The sequence below is a fragment of the Diachasmimorpha longicaudata genome, chromosome 6 (genome assembly GCF_034640455.1).
Source record: "Diachasmimorpha longicaudata isolate KC_UGA_2023 chromosome 6, iyDiaLong2, whole genome shotgun sequence".
Lineage (NCBI taxonomy): Eukaryota > Metazoa > Arthropoda > Insecta > Hymenoptera > Braconidae > Diachasmimorpha > Diachasmimorpha longicaudata.
In genome coordinates this window covers 6485603-6500919 of record NC_087230.1, presented here as the reverse complement: position 1 = coordinate 6500919, position 15317 = coordinate 6485603, and the positions used below count along the sequence as shown (strand labels likewise).

Genomic DNA, 15317 nt, shown 5'->3' with positions numbered 1-15317 from the left:
AATTATCGACACTAGTCCCTAGTAATTAGAGTCTAATAATTAGACTCGTGACTCGTGATTGTTGTTGTGTTGGCAGAGTCACTGCGGGCGGCAATCCCCGGAGCCTCGCTCGTCGCGGCCGACTGTCCCGGCTACTGCAGTTCAAGCATAACGGAGGGTATCTGTATCGTTTCTGAAAGACAATCAATTATTTTAACCCTTAGACCGAAACTCCAGACGCTCAAGACCATTATCAAAAGTTACACCGAGGATAAATCATTAAATCTGCGCTAACAACTCCCTCTGTCTGATTAATATCGATCTGTACTACTAGTTGAGGGGAATGAATACCGTAGGCTCCGCCTGGGTGACAATATCATCATTTAAACGTACAATTCGATGGAAATTAATTGTTTTCGTAGAAGTCTCAGAAAATTTTACCCAGAGATTCGGTCCAAGGGTTAAACTGGCGGAGAGCAAAGGGTACCACCTCTGTTGATCACGGGACAGACGATCACAAAGTTGATCGCATGGATGAACGAACGGAATTATTATAATTCACGGAAAAAAATAATTATTTCAATGATTGGATTGTCAGGGATTTTAGAGCACTTTAGAAGTAGATGTCAATCATTGTGATGACAGGTATTTATGTGAAGGCTGTTATGATATTTTACCGAGGAAAATTCAATGAAAAAAAATCTTTGATCACAAGACAGCAAAAGCTGTTGATGTAGTTGAATTCGAAGTGAGGGGAATTGATAAATAATAGAGTTGTCATGCTCTTCTGATGGTTTAATACTGTGTGATAAATTTTTTGGGGGCAATCATTCTGTAATTTTGGATTGTGATATGTTGTCCTGCGATCAATAGAGGGGGAATCAGCTAAAGACGTTTAAAAAAATATACAAAATGAATGAAAAATATTGAAGTAACCGCAAAAGCCAACCTCCCGTCGTAATAGTCACGCTCCTTTCCGTGCTGCTTAACTCGCATTGGTATTCATGGTCAACAATCTTGTTTATTGTATAACAAAATCTCCTCTAGTCACCTTTTCCACGGTGAAACACATGCTGAAATGCTGTGAAAACCGACAGAAATGTCCAATTTTAGACGAAAACGTGCTTGTAAAATTTTCACCGAAAATAGGTCGAGTGTATATGTGAGATGCTGGCAGTGGGGGATGGATATGGAGATATCTCGAGCACTGGCTTGGGTGCGGGGGAAACAGAGGGATGAAAATAGCAGTTGGGAGAATACTCACGCGTGTCGCAAGACGATACTCGGAGGACTCCTGTGGGTGGGGTATTCATACTCGTCGGGGCGGAATTCTCGATTGTGCGAGTGACTACCAAATGCCAACTGCTAGGAGTCCTCTAAAATGATGAGGGAAGCGAGTTTTCGTGTTTATATTGGCACTCGTTTGTCTCGAGATGTTGAAATTCCAGAGATTTATTGCAACGACGGCCGTGATTCTCGCCATGTGCGGGAGAAGAGATCATTTTGGAAAAAAAGTTAATGACGTAGACATTATTCATTGATTTCTAGCCCAAAATTTTGGAGAAATGTGATTTTAAAGTTTTCAATTAATGTACATTAACTGTAGTTTCTTACAAAAATTTTAAACCGTTTCATATCATTTATATAAAACTGCAATTTTTAAAGCATCGGAGGTGCGAAAAATATTTTTCATTGAGTTTATTTGAATTCACAATGACTTTTCGTGTAGTAAAATTTGCCAAGATTATCCCCGTGATTTTTACTCAACTTTTCTCCTCACAAAGAAAAACTTTATAAAAGTTTTATCACTACGCTATGGTATTATACCTTAATTAATGATGAAGTTTTTTATTTAGCCCGAAGATATTTTCCTCTTGGTATAAAAATTGCTTAAAGAGGCTTATTCAAGTTGAGCCCGGTGTTGGCCCATGTCTGATACTCTCGTATCGGTATTCATATTCAACGAGACGTGATCTCCGACATTGTTGAGGCACGCGAGAGAGCTTATAGGTTTTTATGCGATGAGAACGCTGGGCGAATCAATACACCGGTGTATATGATTTTCGTATCTGCATTGGGAAGTGAAATAGAGGAGACGCGGAGGAAAGGGAAGATGTGAAGAGGGTGGTGATGGGATATCGATGGATGTCGATGGACATTCACGACTCCATTGAGTCCGCCAACTGGTGCAGATGATGGATTTTCGGGAAAATATTGGGGACACTGATTTTCACCGAGAATTGGCAGCCAAGACAATGAACTCTGAACAGTGGCGGGGCAAAACAATATGGGTGGACGAAGGACGTCTGCATTTCCTGGCTGGGGAATACGCTGAAGGATTTCCGGCACGTGCCAGTGCACGTGATACATCGCCTCCGTCGGACGTCAAGCCGCGGTCAATCCCGTTGATCGTGCCAAAAGGAGGGGGAAATTCCTCTGTTGATACGCCGTTTGAAGTAGAGTGAAGGCAACAGAATGGGCTAATGAACTCTAATTAATGTAGGAGGGGGAATTATCGGAATTTTCTTTTTGATGACAGCGCACTCGATGTGGACGATAAAAGAGTACAATTATTGAATATTGAAACAGCAATCGCATTGAAAAAATATTGAAGGTGGAAGAAGTTTTTGGATTGATATGGAATGAGTTGTGATAGAACAATTTTTGCCTTCAGTGAAAGAAAAAAATATTAAGATGTTAATAAGTCGAGATCAACTTTTATTACTAACGGTAAAGAAAAACTAAAACTTTATTTTAAACTCACCTACTTTTTTGTACATTTTATTTTAAATGGGAGAGTATTTATTGATTTGGGTGAGGAAAGTTTCTTGAGAAAAGTTTCACCAGAATTTGAATCATAGACATGTGGGCGGGGAATGAATATCGAAGGAAATTCTACTGCTTTTTGAGAGTGTTTTACCTTTTTAGAATAGGAAATGAAACAATAAAACAAGGCAGTTCTACACTTGGAGAAATTCTTTATGAGGATCAAATAAATGGCTCTGGGCAAATATCTCGTCATAAAACTTTTACTTAAACTGGAACGTGATTTTTATGTGCATTTACAGTCACATCAAATAGACAGTACTTTTTTCATATACAAGTAAATGTCTATTTCATTCACAGGGAGACTTTGTTCATTAAAACCAAATCATTTTTTCGATCTCACGAAAAAATCTCTCTCAAGAAAAAATCGGTCAATTTTCCCTTCTCTTTCCCATTAAATTCAATGAAAGAAATATTGTTACGATGAATTTGTTTTTTACATATTCAATTCCATTCACTTAACACCAGGAAGTTCTCAAGTAGCCAGAGAGATCCAGTTTAATGATACAAGACAGCAAATCTGTGTAACTCTTTCAACCAGAAAAGAGTTATGTTCGAGAAAGTTTAAAGAAAAAAGGGTGAAAAGGAAGTTGAGAAGTAAACTTACACTTAAGAGATAACGCTGAGTAATACTGCGAGTCACGAAGGTAGTTCGATTCTGGATTGTATATCATGAAAACGTCCAGGACAGGATCATCCAGAGTCGTTAAGACATTGCCATTTCAGAATACAGAACCATTTCCCAACAGTTGTACAGAAATGTATGCAGACAACTACTAAACCCTTCAGCTATTGTTTAGCTTCACTGATTCGCTGTGTTACGACGTACCTAGGGAAATGTCGAGCAACGGAGTACCGAGCTTTAAACTGAATGAAAAAAAAAAGCTTGATGTATGCTTTGCAGTTACGTAAATCATATGCGAAGGAGCATACACACTGGTGAATTTTATTTTGAGGGATTTATCTTCAATGATCACATTTCAGTGATTTACAGACATCTGTCAAGAATTATCACTGAATATATTGACTGAATCATCACCAGATGCCTGAAGTCTTTCAAATATCTCTAGACGATCGCTGGAGGAAATTTATTAGCACTATCTTGAGGACATAATTTTCTCACCGATTATTTCCCAAAGATTATGTCAATTCCGCGTTGATTCCAGCGATAAAACGCTTACGGTCCTGATCGCGTTATCGAAAAAAAAAAAATTATTGAAAGAAACGCCAAAAGCTTGCCGTCCTCGACACCCTCTATTACTTGGGAAAAACACCCCGAGATACCGTTGACGATCAATCACCCCTCTTTATCCAGGTACGACATTGTCACTGCCGTGACAAGGGAAAGGGAATCGATGGCTGTAAACCGTCAGTGGGACTCTCACCCTCCACCCTTCTTCTTCAGCACATCTATCTCAGCCCCCGTTTCCTAGAAAACGAAAAAAAGAGGTCACGGATATTTCTCGGTCTCGTCCCGGTTCGTGGAATCAGGTGACGCACTGCATTGCAGTGGAGTTTTCTTCCTCGAGGTCTTCACCTACACAGACGACGGGGAGAAAGTGATTCTCTATTAATAAATTATTATCTCACTTCATTGGTAAACAGTGAATGTTCACTAAATAAAAATAATGATTCATCCTCCATTCTTACCCCTCTCTACCACGGGATATTCCCAGTCTCGATGCACCGAAAGGGAGTTTAATACCGAGTCCCGGTGCGACGCTTTGAATTGCAAATAAACACCTCTGCAGTGGCACACGGCCTAATTGCGATTTCGTTGAGCCGGATCGGATGTAACGTAAGGTCTGATGTGGCTGGTACCGTTGATACGAGTTGAAATGATGCCACTGGGGTATCTCCCATAAATGTCCAACCAATCGAATCCAATAGAGATTATCACCCTGGGCTGTGATACCGTAATTAAACCGTCCCCGAGGATTTCCCCAGTGTTCATCCAAGAGGCTAATTAATTTATTCACAGTGTGTGTGGGTATTTGCACATTTTCCACAGTATACACCCGTTAATCCCAGGTGTTGAGTAGAAAATGGCTGTTTTCTTAATGAAAATAGAAACGCCAGCCTACGGAGAGAAAAGTTGAGTAAAAATTGCCTCGAATATTGCGACAAATTTTGCAAAACAAATGGGAATTGAGGTGGGATTTTTCATTTAAAAAATTGATAATTTTGTGCTGTCGATTGAGGAATAATTACAATGTTACTAATATTTTTTTCTTTAGGCGACTTTAGAATTTTTCCTCCATTTAAAAAAAATAAGGACAGGGAATTGAAGTTGCTTCACAATTACATCTTGTTTCGTAATTTTTCACCTTTTGTCTCGGTGTGGAAAAAAAGTAAGGGAAAGAGAATGTGAAAAAGTCATTCTACTGACATAAATATGCCAAGAAGCGTCAGCCGTGATAACAAGCTTCTCCATGGAGATTAGTCGACTCGAAAAAAAAAATACGACCGCGAACATAAAATGAGATTCGAGAAGCTATTCGGCTGATGTGGAGTTACCGCAGAGAAATGAAACCAGGAAGAAATTAACCTGATTAAAAAATATCTGGAGGAGGAAATTGGTTGGGGGGCGAGCGACGAGACCCGAGAATTCAGAAGATAAACTGTCGTTTGAGTAAAAAACTGAATCCACGGTGACAGAGAGAATCCAGTGAGGAAAAACCTGAAATTTCAAGTTATTTTTTCGCGTCAGGTTCTCGTGAATTATCCGAGCAGGGACAAGAGCCAGAAAATATTTTACACCGGTGGAAATAAAAGCTGAGTCAAATGCACGGAAAAAAGTGGATGATTTTTTTTACTCCCGACAGAACAAGGCAAAGAGCTTTGCGATGAGACGACATCACATCTTTGGCCTAGTCATAATACAAGAAAATGCATTGTCGAGGAATAAGGGGGCGGGGGGATGATTTTCGCACAGGTCTTGGCAAACAAATACACAATGTACGGAAATGTTTCGTTCTCACTGAAATAAAACGAGATTTACGGAGTCTGAAGTATCTTACAAATAGTTGAACACGACTCCTCATGATTTTCAAAGGGGCAGAGTACACCCACTCCTGGGATTTAATTCGGACAGAAAATAGGAACGGGATGAGCACCAAAAGGATGATTGGAAGGGGCCGTCCAACGTCTAAAAGTTTGCGCAGCTAAATTCATTGTTTCAAGAACTTAAATTTAATTTATTGGTTATCGAAGACTGAGGACTTTATAAAACGAACATACCATCGTTCCTTCTGCTGTTGAAAAATAGCAAATGAAAAACTGAAATGGAAACGGGTTTAATTTAGTTTTAACGATTTAATTCCATCAGATATTCCCACATGGAGCATGAAGTTCTTCGTCAGAAATTTTTTCTTGCCCTCACTGCAGCAAAAGCTTTTCGTAACATGAAAAAAGTTTTATCCAGGACACTTGAAATTTCCGTCGTAACGAAGTAACGCGATAAGACACATTTTCGCGTTTAATGTCTAAAATTACGACGTCTTTAGGGAGGTACTTTTTACCGCGCATTCCTTTCATTATTACATTCTCATTACTGTCCTTAACGCTCATGGATAGAGCTCTCCCCCGTTGGATAGCTTTGTCATTGGGTTTAATGATCAGTGAAATATGAATAAACACTCTGGCTACAGTGGTATCACTGAATATTCAGGTATTGATTCCCTCCCACCACCCCCCCTGTGATTAGACCATGGATACTAGGCGATTGAATTTACAGTATCGAGGTTGGAATGTATTTTTAACAAAAAATAACAGTCAATGAAACGGGTAGAGAATTAATTAATGTCACTGAGTGATGAAAAAATATTAAAGAGGAGGAAGGCTCCGGCGGGACTGCTCGTTCCACACTCGGCCAACGATACCATCGCGACTGATCTTCTCTGTTTTTTGTTTCTTTGTTCTCTGTTCTTGCTGATACCCAAAATCCAACAACCAGATACGTATTCACAATAGTCAGCTATCTCATCGGAGTCTTCATATTTGCTACAATCGTTGGACAAGTTGGCAATGTCATCACCAATCGTAATGCCAATAGACTTGAGTTTGAGAGACTTCTTGATGGGGCTAAAACGTACATGAGACATCATAAAGTACCTGGTGGCATGAAGACACGTGTGCTCAGGTGGTATGACTACAGCTGGTCCAGAGGACGGATCCAGGGCGGTGGGGATATTAATACCGCCCTAGGTCTACTACCGGACAAGCTGAAGACCGAGCTTGCGCTACACGTAAATCTTTCTGTCCTGAAGAAAGTCACCATTTTCCAGGTGAGATTATTATTTTTTATTGATGTTATTAGTAATTTATTTAAGGTATTATTTTTAATAATGATCATATTTTTAATTTATATTGTCATTTTTTTTCTTTGGTAGGGTATGAACGTGGTAAAGTTATCGGAGTTTAAAAGAATAAACATAGAAAATGTGAAAAATTCCCAGTAGTTCTAGGGGTTGCTCAAATATTTGTAACGAGGGAGGGGCGGCAGACGTTCTGTTTGTGATGTTACAGTATTTTTCTGCCAATTTAAATTGCGGAAATTGCAAATGTTTAACTGTCGCCCTCTTTTTCGCGAAACTAAACAGTTTCACTACTTTTTTTACACAATTTAAAATACTCACAGATAGAAATTACGGAATACTGGGGCGACAGCAGTTTAATTGGTGTAAAATGTTTAAAGAGCCTCCCATAAAGACCTAATCGTTCTCTTAACTCTGCGTCTTCGTTTCCTCAATTTAATTTTATGAGGGGAGGTATCGATAGGTCTGACGAGGAGAGAGAATCGTCGATTGAAAAATTTATTTCAAGAGCACTTTTCAATTTAATTCAAGATTAAAAATGAAGGCAAAAATTAAATAAACACCGTTTGATTTTTTAAAATACCTTTATCTCTCATAAAGAATAAATCAGCTCATCTCAAATCGATATGGCAGATTCAACGGGAGAAAATAGAATTGCGATTTAACAAGACGAACAATACGACTTCGCGATTAACGCCAGTGAGAAAATATAGATGTAACTAAAAACCGAAAATAGATGGTCCATCTTTGGGGTGTTGGAAACAGGGTCGATGGCGGAAGTGAATCGATAGTGACCTCGCGGGGTTCCTCGCGCTTTTTCCGTCACCCAGCATACAGCGGTTCCACTATATGTTTTTCTCCTATCTTGCCTTCAGAATATAGATGTCCATTTTTCTATCTCCCTCGGTCTCGCACTTTTAACACCCGGGATGCGGGTCACGCCGCAGGAAACGCCTCGATATCTTTTTTTTTTTTTCTCTTTTTTTTGGTGAAACGCCTCGCATTTTATTCTCCCTCAGGGCGAGTACCGTAATACGTGGTGATGCTGTAAGAGGCAACGCGAAAACTATATTCATAGACACTTTTCGCTATGGGATCGACGTAATTGTGTTATCGTCAACATTCAACATTTTTCAATATTATTGAATTTTTTTTGTTCGTGTTATGTTTCCCTAAAAGCGTTTCACTTACTCATCATCCTCGCGGGTTTAATTTTTTTATCCTTTTCCCATCAATTCTTTTATTCTTTTTTTTTTAGAATGCATGCGGTTTCCACTTTGTCTTTTATTATAATTTATATCCCTTCGCGAACAGGGGAGGGAATAAAAAATTTATGAGACCAGATATGAATTTGAAATGAATTGGAACAAAAAGTGGAAAAATAATGTTTTGTTCCCTTCGCTGCTGAGATTGAATCAAACTGATGAAAATATTTTTGATCAATTTTTTATTTTTCTTGGATTTATGGAAAACAATGCATGTGACTCGCATTTGCAAATGCATTCGGAATTTATATGAGGGAACCCGTCGAGAAAATTTCTCGGAAAATTGATCTACAGCGTTAGAATTTTACAGTGAGCTTTCAAGTAAAAGAATTTCGACGAATTTGAAAAACGTGACGTTCTGATAAAAAGTAAATTTCGAGTTGATGTAAATTTCTCAAAATTTAAGTGTCAACGACAGCTGTTCAATCGAACGATAAAGTTTGATGTGCAGAAATTTCAAATCATCGTTAAGGGATTCATTAGAGAGATTTGAGTCTAATAGCAAACATTATTTATGTAATAATTTCTCCATAGGGTACTAAATCTAACCCTTTGTATCGTAATACTTACCCTACAGGACATTAAATTTTACGCACACAATAAGGGTGAAATTTACTGTCCTGGAGGGGTGGAATTCATTATAAGCCGCGCAAAAATCATCAAACCACAATCATCTTTATTATTATCAGACCGAATTTCCTCCAACAGGAAATAAAATTTTATTTTCCGCGCATTAAATTTCATTGCTCCATATTCGATTGCGTCACAGAAGAAAAAAAAATGACGGACCATTTGTGAAGGTCTTTACTCTCATTTGTCGAAAATGTTTGACATTAATTCAAATAAATTCTTAATAGTATCAATTTTTTCAATTATATCGTTTCACTCACCTAATTTTTGTATAATTTTCAAAGAAATTTCGGGATGTTCCTGGACGTCTAAACTTTTTTTCGCAAAAATTTTCTTTCCGAGGCATTTCCTCATTTCAACTGTTGATTTTCTGTTCTCCACTTCTGTCAACTCATAGACAGACAAACAGACCTCTTCCCCTCTCCCCTGTCACACCGGAAATTGTCATCTTCCGCTAAATAATCATTTCTTTTGTTCGTCGCGCGCAGATGTGTGTGAACATAGATCGAATTCGGTCGCTTAATAGGCTTCGTTCAGCGGTGGTGGTAAAATCCTTGAAAACCTTCTCTCGTATGCACTTGATATCGGTGAATATGTGGGTCAGCCTACACGGGCACATTATTAACGAATTTGCGATGTGCTGAATCCAACTCCTTCACACAATGGTTCTTCGTGCCACGCAGAACCGCGGGAGAAAAGGGCTGTGGGAAAAATTGAGGCTGTTATCCCTCGAGCGCAATAATTAACACGTGGGCTCTTAATTGAGCCTCGACAGTGGTTTATAGGAGGTATTAATGATCATTCAGAGACATCGCATCTCCATGCACTCCTCAGGAGTTTCTCATTAATTTAATAATGAAAGTTGCGGAGATTTGGGAGTGTCAATATTGAGGGAAGACGGCCCCGAAACTTCGGGCATTTATTTCCTCTCTGAAGTAGTCGACAGTTGTCCTTTAACATTAGAGACAACATGGCATTGAACATACACTCATTACTTCATTATTTATTCCATCGTTTAAGGGGTTAAAGATTGTTTCAACTTTGAAATAATCATTTTTAAAATATAATTAAAACAATTTGATTGGCATGTATTAATTAAACACTAATATTTTGGGTATGTTCACTGGATATGACTAGCCTTATTCAGAAAAATTTTCGTGAATGTAAAGGATTAAAATTCTGTTTTATTGGTCAAAGGAATGCCAACCGGAATTCCTGCACGATCTTGTCCTCAAGATGAAAGCCTACATATTCACACCCGGGGATTCGATATGCCGAAAGGGTGAAGTTGCCAGAGAGATGTTTATCATAGCGGACGGAATACTCGAGGTAATCAGTGAAACTGGCCGAGTGTTGACTACCATGAAAGCCGGCGACTTTTTCGGAGAAATTGGAATTCTCAATCTCGATGGACTGAACAAGTAAGTTCTCTCTCAATTCCTCCTCCCTCCATTTATCAAGACTAATTTTTAAACCAAAGTTATTTATTCCTCAAAATCCCTGAAATGTTTTCCAAATTCAACCCGAGATTTCTTCCACAGACGCACAGCCGATGTGAGATCGGTCGGGTACTCGGAGCTCTTCAGCTTATCGCGAGAGGACGTTTTAGCGGCGATGAAGGACTACCCGGAGGCCCAGGAAATCCTCCAGAATCTCGGTAGAAAGCGTCTGATGGAGGCGCAACGTGTGGCCCGTGCATTTCGTCACGGTGTGCCAACATCCCCGGGTCACGATTCCTCCGACAACAGCACCGGTAAACGCATCGTCGATAAGCTGAAGAGTGACGTAAAAGGCCTGAAGAACGTTCTCCGAAAGAGTCGCCGGGTGGGTCGTCCAGACGAGTCAATGGAGCTGCAGCCACTGGCTCCAAAAGTGCCACCACTACGTCGACAGCACAAAATTGATGACGAACGAATAGAGGAGACATCAGCCTCGGAGCCGCCAGTGTCTCCATTGGGTGCTGGCCTGCCGATACTTGCCCGACTTCGTCTCCTGAAGGAGAAACAGGAGCGCGAGGAAAGGCGCCACCTCATGGAGACGCATGCATCCCCGAGTGAGGTAATCCATTCGCCAGTGGTTCAGCAGAATCCCTCAGATCAGTTGAATCCTGCGAATCCAAATCTTCCACTGCTGCAGAGGATATTGTTACTGAAAAACAAGGCAGATATTGAGCCGGTGGTCGATAAGGAAGTGCCGACAAAGGAGCCACTGCTGTTGAGAAAAGTGAGCTCCGAGGACACACAGAGTGCAAAGTTACCAGTCGATACACCAAAGAGTTCACCGGTATCAGTGGAGGCATGTGGTAACTATGGTACCAGCAAAAAGCCCTGGGTAATGCTGAAGAATGCTTCCCTAACGGCGAGAGAGTCGGCCGTTTCCTCACCGCTGGTGATTAGCCCGCAGAGAAGGAGCCAAACTAAGCAGACACTGGTACAGATCCGACAGCAGACTAAGATGTACGCTTCTGTTGATGATCTATCGCCGGAATACGGCGGGCTTCCGTTTGTTAAAAAACTGAAGATTCTCAATGAGAGACAAAAGCTCGCTGAATTGGAGAAGGCGGTGAGAAGCTCCAGCCTCGACTGCGGGGAGAATAATGACGGGGGGTTCAATGGAAGTCTCACCAGGAGTCACTCGGAAGCTTGTGCCATTGAGTATGCCAGGAAGTTAGCTAGGTTTAATAAGGTGAGGATTCAGGAACTTCATTGGAAGAGACTAAATTCTCAGAAGCAATTTTTAATTAATAGAGAATTAATAATTAATTATGTTATTAATAATTGGTGAACGGTCAATTCCACTTTCCTGAATCGAAACTGATTATTTTCCAATCAGGAGCACCCGAATTCCCAGTCGCCCTCGGACCCTCTCTCCCCGGAGAACGAGACACTCGAGAGACGAAATCTGAAGAGCATCCTTAAGAAATTGTCATCCGGAAGTAGAGCGGGAAGTACAGACACATCGACTGGAACAAGTACACCGGATCCTGATGTAGTGAGTGATGAGTTCAGAAAACTCATGAGGGCACAAACAATTGAGGGCTACGCCGCAAGGCATTCTAAATTATCAAAAAGTGTTACTTTCAATAAGTATACATTGCAGAGCCCTCCATCGGAGCAATTGCCAGTGGAGCAGTATGCCGATGAGAAGTTGTCGTTGTCGCAGGAGCAAACCCCACTGCCACCGCCCAATAAAATTAGCTTCCGTCCTCTTGGCACTGGGGGTATACTGCAGATGGTGACGAGGCACAGTGATGACGAGTATCTGGGTGATTTGGTTATGGGAATACGGGAAGTCATACAGAAACGTCTGGTATGATTAATATTGTTGAGGATATTCAAGAACAAAAATTATTCCCAGTTGAATGTTTATAAAAAAAATGTACAGTATTTTCAAATCCTTTACACACTTTGAAAAATAAAATCTACTTTCTTATTATTATTATCATTATTATTATTTTATTAGATGATGTTTATTTGATATAATTTTTATTGTATAATTTTTTTTATGTTGTATATGGATCAAAGATGGACTTAATGAACCTTTTTATTTAAGATATAAATTTTAAAATTGTCCAGGAAAATTGCAAAATTGAGTTTCCAATTTATTTTCCATCCTTGGAATTCTGTGATTTGCTCCAAAGAAATAATTTAATCCCAATTTAAAGACGACCGCTCAAAATCTGCCGCAACTCATACCTACTCTACTTGAATATTCTCCACCCTCCTTCCCCCAGAAGCTCGCCACTCAGGACAATATGTTTCAGGAAGGGATCCAAAGTAAATTCGAACACCAATTTACATCCCTGCAGCTGGAGATCCGGAAGCGAGACGAAATAATATCGCAACTCCAGACTCGAATTCAAGTACTGGAGAATGCCGAGCTTCCAGATAATGACTCTTGTGACGACAGTACAGAGCCGGACGTATCGATGGAGGAGGACGCGGTGGACGAGGGTGAGGATCATCCGTTTATGCGCGACGGCTCGGTGGACACAGTTCTCGGTGGTTCGCGACCAAGACTGAGGCGCTCGTCGACGATGACAGAGGGCTCGCGACATCGCCGCTCCTGGGAGGAGCACTCCGAGGAGGAGACCCTCCAGCTGCAGGACCTCCCCCGTTCAATATCCCCGCAGAACATTTGGAAGGATGAGGTCGCCATTGATGTCGAGTCCAACAGCGACGACAGCAAATCCGAGGACGACGGCGATCCCCCGGGGAGACGACGAAGTGCTGACGATTATACTGATGACGCACCCGGCCACAACAACTGGGAGGTGACGATGCTAGCTCAGGAATTGGAGAATAGAAGACGTAATAGCGAGGGCTCCAGCCCTGGCTCCTAGCGCATTAACGAAATACTGGAGTTACTGTGCTATTACAAGAGGGGAATGCACTCGAAACGGAGGGGTAGAATACCCAGGAAGAGTCTCGGTGGAAGTACAAGTTTCAATGACGACGAGTTGCCATTTCCTGGTGTCTCATGTTTCAATGGTTGCAATGAAACAATGATGTGAGGGACAAAAAACATTGTTTCATTCACACGCACGGGCGCGAAAAATTCATCGGAAAAAAAACGGTCACATTCCATTGATTATTGACCTGAATTAACGGAGAGAGAATGTCCAGTAAAAATAATCACTAAATTGTGAGGTAATTTTTTGATTGCAATTCCTTCGGTTGGGATTATGTCAAAAATAATTCGGTTAAAAAATTTAATGGTACTCGTACGTAAGAATAAGTACAATAGCTTTTTTTGACTAAAATACCGAATAAAATTTTTGGGTATTCACCGGATGATCTGATGAATTTTTCCCCACGTCCCGTTCTTAATTTCGTTGACTGTTATCTCATGCATTGACATAGTTTTTTCGAAGTCAGACAATTGATAATGAAATGCACAATCGTGACTGGATAGATTAATCAATCTCGAGATAATTAGGGTAGATTTGTAGGTATTTTTTATTTATAATCAAATTATTGATGATTGCGTTTCATACGGTGTGAGGTATAATGTGAATTATCATCGAATAAATTGTGCGAGTGGAGCTCCTCAGGGTGGAACTGTTATAATTGTTCTCATTGTCGACTGTAAATACTCACAGGTGCCTGAGCGACCAGAATACTTGTGGTACAATTGAAATGGTTGAATTGTCAAGAGCAACTGTTACCATTTCTAGGTGATGAACACATCTAGACGATATTATTTATTTCTCAGCATCACATTAAATTGTTTGAGACGTTAACTTCAGGGTTTAGATTATCAAAGATAATTGCAATCATTGGTATGAAAGGTAGACGCACTGATGAATCATCAAATCAATTCATTTTTCTATTCTCAAATGTTGAATGATTTAGAAATAAAATTCGACGATGAATATTCGGGTGTGAGGGGCTTAGCGAGATATTTCAGAGTGGGAGGGGATTATTCCGACCAAAGTCTCGTAAAGTACGTTCATAGGTAATTAAATAAGATCTCAAAAGCAGTAGAGAATCATTGGAACGAGTTAATTCGACAAGTTACTTCCGTTTAAAGTTTCGTTAGGGGGGTGAGAAAGGATGGCTGTAGTATTTAACAATTGTTGAGAATTCAGATAATGGTTTAATCAACACAAAGAGCAAGTATAATTTATATCAGTACTGAAAGATGAGAAGATAAATGCACTTGAATATATTTATTGTATACTGATACTACCAGACCAAGCTCAATATTTCTAGAGTCTTTACAATGGAATGTCACGTGTGTGTGAGTGAGTGGTATTAATGTCGAATAATTAAAGGGGAATAACTTGCCGATGTGCATGAACATAATGAATATGTGAATTAAATTACTGGGGGAGGACAATTAATGAAACATTGTAAATACTAGACTACGATCTATTTATTTATAAAAAAATTGTGAGCGAATGGGAGATACAAGAGACTCATCACGTGTGTCACAGGGCGGAATGAAAATCGATGATGGGGATGGGGTAGGTTAATAATTCTGAGGAGACGTTCTATTAAAGTGGAGAGAGTATGTAATTTTCGGGCGAAGAGAATATACAATAAAGCGAACTGTTTTCAAATTTTCACGAGTCAATTTAATAATCCAATTTGAATATTCTATTCCGCTTTATCTACTGGTTTATTTTTCCTCACTGGGGGAGGGATGTGAGAGTACACTCGAGGGATATCTCGAAAAAGATTTATAAAATCAGATTTACCAAGTGCTCTCTTGTAAAATTCAGGACACGAATGTAAATTGTATACAAGTGAATGTGCCCACACATCCCATAATGCAAATGCCTTAGCCAAGCAATTTT

General features: G+C 40.0%; 1 protein-coding gene across 6 annotated transcripts in view; it reads left to right on the top strand.

The window, feature by feature from the left end:
* LOC135164119 (uncharacterized) overlaps positions 1–15246 on the top strand; it is a 59514-nt gene extending 44268 nt beyond the window's left edge. For 2 of the 6 annotated variants that reach the window (XM_064124192.1, XM_064124193.1), the window contains exons 6-11: positions 77–157; positions 6761–7091; positions 10214–10437; positions 10558–11701; positions 11849–12325; positions 12780–15246. In XM_064124192.1, coding sequence (XP_063980262.1) covers positions 77–157; positions 6761–7091; positions 10214–10437; positions 10558–11701; positions 11849–12325; positions 12780–13358 — 2836 coding nt within the window. In that variant the 3' untranslated portion in view covers positions 13359–15246. The remainder of the gene's footprint in view (positions 1–76; positions 158–6760; positions 7092–10213; positions 10438–10557; positions 11702–11848; positions 12326–12779) is intronic. The other 4 variants (XM_064124195.1, XM_064124196.1, XM_064124198.1 and 1 more) reach the window with 4 other exon arrangements.
* Positions 15247–15317: the final 71 nt, after the last annotated feature.